Source organism: Anopheles moucheti, chromosome 3, assembly GCF_943734755.1.
Source record: "Anopheles moucheti chromosome 3, idAnoMoucSN_F20_07, whole genome shotgun sequence".
NCBI lineage: Eukaryota > Metazoa > Arthropoda > Insecta > Diptera > Culicidae > Anopheles > Anopheles moucheti.
The window spans coordinates 28,964,317-28,969,731 of NC_069141.1; the positions used below are offsets into that span (position 1 = coordinate 28,964,317).

At 52.4% G+C, this 5,415-nt stretch overlaps 1 protein-coding gene across 1 annotated transcript; it reads left to right on the forward strand.

The window, feature by feature from the left end:
- The first annotated feature begins 331 nt into the window (after positions 1-331).
- LOC128302538 (uncharacterized) lies at positions 332-4,977 on the forward strand. The gene has a single exon (XM_053039381.1). The coding sequence runs from the start codon at positions 332-334 to the stop codon at positions 2,888-2,890; it is 2,559 nt and encodes an 852-aa protein (XP_052895341.1). The 3' UTR covers positions 2,891-4,977.
- Positions 4,978-5,415: the final 438 nt, after the last annotated feature.

The following is a 5,415-nucleotide window of genomic DNA, read 5'->3' on the forward strand; positions in this document are numbered from 1 at the left end:
TGCCCCGAAGTCACACCCGGTACGTGGCGTGGAAGCGGCCGTTGGTGCTGGGTTCTAACGAACCGAGTGCTCCGAACTCCGAGTGATCGAGAGTGAAATCTTGTGCGATGATTGTGCCGCAACGGACACTAGGTTACTTGCGCCTTGCGATGAGGGCCGCCCTACATTCGGAGCATTCCGTTGGAGATAGGTGAACGTACGGCGTGTGCTACAGCGGACAGTAAAACACTCTCCGACAGTGCGGTGCGTGGTGGAACGGAGGGGAAAACCAAGCAGCTTTTGTTGTGCTTTCGTTTGGGCGTGTGGTTTTGTGTGTGCAGTGTTTGGCAGCATGTCCCGGTGGGATGCAGCATTGATACTGATGGCGTTGCTCGGCTGGAGCTCGCTTCAATTGGCCGCCGGCTGCCCGGCGGAGGTGTGCGTGTGCAAGTGGAAGGGTGGCAAACAGACGGTGGAGTGCGGTGGCCGCTATCTGAACCGCCTGCCGGACGGTATGGACCCGGGCACGCAGGTGCTCAACTTTTCCGCCAACAGTCTTACGATACTGCAGAGCGAACGGTTCCGCAAGATGGAGCTGATCAACCTGCAGAAGATCTATCTCGCACGCAACCAGCTCGTGAAGATACACGACCGTGCGTTCCGCGGCCTCACCAATCTGGTGGAGCTGGATCTCTCCGACAACACGCTGTCGGAGGTGCCGACCGAAACGTTCCAGGACTATGCCGCCCTGATGCGGCTCTCGCTGAGCGGCAACCCGATCCGGGCGCTGCGTTCCAGCGCCTTCAAGCAGCTGTCCTACCTGACGACGCTCGAGCTGAGCAACTGCCAGATCGAGCTGGTCGAGGACGAAGCGTTCATCGGCATGGACAACCTCGAGTGGTTGCGGTTGGACGGCAATCGCATCACGACGATCCGTGGGGCGCACGTCCTGCCCGAGTCACTCCACGGCATCAACCTGCAGAGCAACCGGTGGCACTGTGACTGCCACCTTACGGACGTGTACACCTGGCTGAACAGCTTCAACGTGCCGCAGCGGGAAGAGATCAAGTGCAGTGGCCCACCCCGGTTGGTGGGCGAAACGGTCAAAACGCTCACGCTGGACGATCTCGCCTGCGTGCCGGTGGTGACACCGGAGACTTCCTACCGCGAGATCGCCGAAGGGCGCAACATCTCGCTCGACTGTCGGATAGCGGCCATCCCCGAGCCAACGGTGGCGTGGCTATTCCAGGGCCAGGTGCTGCTAAACGATAGTCTTCTCTCGCCCAACCTGCACCTCTACTACTACGTGGACGAGCTGGACGGTGCAAAGCACAGCGAGCTGTTCATCTACAACATCAACGCCGACGACAACGGGACGTACTCGTGTGTGGCCGAAAACTCGGCTGGCCGCGTGCAGACCAACTACACACTGCACGTGATCGTGAAGGAGGAACCGATCGTGGAGCAGGTCACCTTCTCCGAGGAGTACTTCCTGGCGATCGTCGCAGCCAGTGCGGCGACGGCTGTACTGCTCTCCCTGCTGTGCTGCATCGTCGCCTGCAAGTGTGCCCGATCGCGCCGTTCGTCGGCCGGTGGCAAGAAGAGTCGCGGTTCGAAGAGTGCCTCCGATGGGTCGGGTGCGCCCAGCCAGCAAAAGTGTGCCTCGATAACGAACGACATCGGTGAGCCGCTGACGGCGGCGAAGATGAACGGTGCGCTCGCGCTGGGTGATGGTGGCAATCCGCAGGACATTGTGCTCTACCTGAACGCGAATCCGAACGGGCTGGACAAGGCGGCCCTCAACAGTATGACGGCGATGGCACAGTTCTGCAGTCCTCCGTCGGCGCGTAGCTATCAGGACCAGAACCCGGATCTGATAAATGACGCCGAGAGTGGACAGCACAAGGCGCGACCGCGACCCGACCCGGCGGATTCCGACCTCGGCGAGAAGGATTCGGACGAGCACAGTAGCGTACAGGACGGGAGCAGTGAGGCCAGCTTCCAGCAGCAACAGCAGCAGCAACCGGGTCCGTACTATCCACCGATGATTCTACGCGGTCCACGGTTCGCTTCCTCCGCGCTATCGACGTTGCCGCGCGGTGGAACAGCCGCCCTGGCAGGGAAGGACCTTTCGGCCTACCAGCATCAGGTGGACATCCATCTGAGCCCCGGGTGCTTCCTCGATCAGAACGGCTACCCGGTCGACCTAAGCCTGATGGCAGCACCGAGTGGCCCCCCGGTAAACTACTACCGTACGTTGCCCCACAAGAAGCACCAGCAGCAGCAGGGCGCGGGCAAAACGATCGCTCGGTACGCCAACGATGCCGAGTTTATGAATCGCACACAATCACCAGCCGCCTACCAGATGTACGCCCCGACCGATGTGCGGTACACGGCCGAGGGCTACCCGCAGGGTCAACAGGGTGACCACGGGCAGTTTCCTTCACCGCCGGACGGTTACAAGGGCGAAGTGCATCCCGTGGCTTACATGAGCTCAACGGCGGCAGCAGCGACCGCCTTCTGCGTTGGGCCGACACCGCCCCAGCAGTGGCCCACCTTCCTGCCCGGGTTCCATCCGCAGCTCATACCCATCATGGCGCAGGGCGGTGGTGCGCTGCTCCCCATGATGGCCTCCCCGAGTGGTCCACCCCAGCAGCAGCAGCAGCAGTTGAGCAGTCCGCAGACGCAGCCGGGCAGTGCGCTGAAGAAATGTTCCGTCGGTGCGCAAACGTCCGAGCTGGACAAGGACGTCATACCGGAGCAGCGCGAAGAGGAGGAGGAGGAGGATGAGGAAGAGGAGGACCCCGAGCATGGTGGCAGTGCGGTGAAGCTGCGGCATCTGACGGGCCCACTGGCGGACAGTCCCGACGAGGGCTACGTGGGGGACAGCCACGAAACGAGCGACATTTGACAGCAGCCCAAGCTGGACCCGGGGCTGCACCATCACCAGCTACACCGGCACCAACACCACCAACACCAGCAGCTCGAGTCGGACGATGTGCCATTATAAGACTAGCGACAAGTGTTAGCTCCTTCCGATTTGGTTGTTTTGTACATTCTGTAGCATAACGTAGTAGAACGACCACACCGTAAAGCGGCAAGGTGGTGAGACGTGACGAGTGACTGAAGGTTCGACACGATCGCGTGATCTTCTGCTTCCCACGCATGGAAGTGACTTTCTTGCCACGGTGTGTAAAGGGTACTTCCCACATGCTTGTTGTTGATGGGTTCTGAGTGAGGGGTACCTAAAATTTCCCAAAACGGAGACTCGCCGCGTCGCGCTTATCACTACTTCCTGCAGGTTTCACACAGCACACAGCATCAACGGTGAAGCTCCGGTACGACGCGCTGTACGTGATACACCTCTGTGTTGTGTGCACCATGGAATGCCACTCTGGGCGTAGATAACATTTCGATAATAGGGATGAAATCGTTTGAAATATGTATCTCGTAGTAAAAGCGGAAGCGGTACAACAGTAGCAAAACAAACACAACACTGACCTTTCAGTTCCATTTGGACCATCCCTTACTTCCTCATTGTTTGTATCTCTAAGTAGAACTTCCAATTCCTCCAACCAAAATCCCGCCTAAACTTCGACAAAGTTGTAGCAAAACGATCTATTATCTAACCCGTACCGCACACGATTGCATAGTTTCAGGCGCTGTAACCAATAGTAGAAAGCCCCTGTCATGTTGGTTTGGTTAGACTTTTATTGTAAAAAGCGAAACAAACACACCCACACACACACATACGCACAGTGAAGGAAATGGCTTTAAGGTGTATTCTTCCATTCGTTTCAAGCTCGTTTGTAGCATCCATTTTAAAAACAAAACCCCCTTTCCCATCCCAAACGACTACAAAAAAAGGTAGAATTGGTCGGGTTTTGTATGCTCCCCAAACGAAAAAAAAAAACGGGGATTGCGTTGTAGGAAATAAGCAAAATGGAATGTTGCCCCTAATAGAAGTTGATTGATTGAATGTAGCCATTTTCAGGACGGAAAGCATCGTTTTCGGAAAGTGAAAATTTAACACAAAACAATCGCACAACACATGTGTGCAAAATGGGTAATGATGTCGGAAAGGAAGAATAAAATACAACACACCACTTTTCAGGCAGCCCGTAATTGACAACAAAGTGAAAACCGATGGACAACAAAGTAAAGAAAAAGAAAAACAATATAGACAGTGGTGTTCAAAAAACCGAACCAAAAATACAGAACAGAATGGATAAGAAAACGTAAAAAGGAGCTTTTGTTGTTTTAATTTTGTGTTTTTGGAAAGCATGTAAAGAATAAAAGCATATAAACAGAAAATTGCGTTAACAGTACGTTGTTCGGTTGTTGGACGGATCGCCACGGTAGCCAGCTGGTTGTGTGTATGTACGTGCGTGCTCATTGAGTGTGACAAAGAGTAAACTTTAACCGAGGAAAAAAAGCTGGTGGAATTGGTGGCAGACGGAAAATCAAAATGAAGGTAAACCATTGTTATGGGCCTTTCCCTGGGCGAGTGATAAACCGGTAAAGCGACGTTAAAATGATGCTAACGACTAGGAAAAAAAGACGCAACCCCGCAACCAGACTGCTGGTTTGTTGCCATGGCGCACAGCAACCGATGGGAATGTGTTCGTGTGTGTGCGTGTGTTTCATTGGGAGTGAAAACAACAAGAACAAGGAGAAAAACATTCATAATCGTTAGGAAAATGGTCATAATGGGGAAAAGAAAACAACGGGACACGGGATTGACCCTCAGCAGCAGGGTAAGCGTAATCGATTAACAGATGCAATACGGCAGAGTGATTGTAAATAGTGCGGTACGATAATTGTAGATAAGCCGGTCAGAGAAATGAGAAGAAATAAAAGCCAAAATACCATCTGGATCGTGTTGCTGTTTGGAGTGCTATTAAATAATAGTTGGTTTTTCTTAAAAATTTTCCACAATAATTTGCTTTATTTGACTACATTTTACTTTTTTTTTGGCTTTATTTAATTTAAAACTTACGCTTAAATTTTATTTGAATTCTAAACCTACTTTGATTGTCAAGTTTTTTTTTTGTTCCGCACTGCATCGTATCAACTTAATAGCATAGTGTAACGTATCGGTAAGCAGTTTTATCTATTGTTACAAATTAAAATGTGGTTTGGGATGAGAGGCCGACTCTGTATGAGGGTGTGCGTGTGTGTGTGTGTTTATGTATTTTTTATAGCTGTCCCCCTCTCGGAACGAATTAATTAATTCTAACCCAAACTCCTTTTCCCGCCACTTTAAATGGTAATTTATTTAACAGCCGTTTGCACTTGGACTCGAATTCCATAATAATTATTATAAATTCCAACTAGTCTGGACAGTGCATCCCGACTGCGGGAGCGAAAGGGAGGGGGTGTGTTTGCATACGGGATAATCATTAAACACATTGCAACTACACAATACGCCGTACA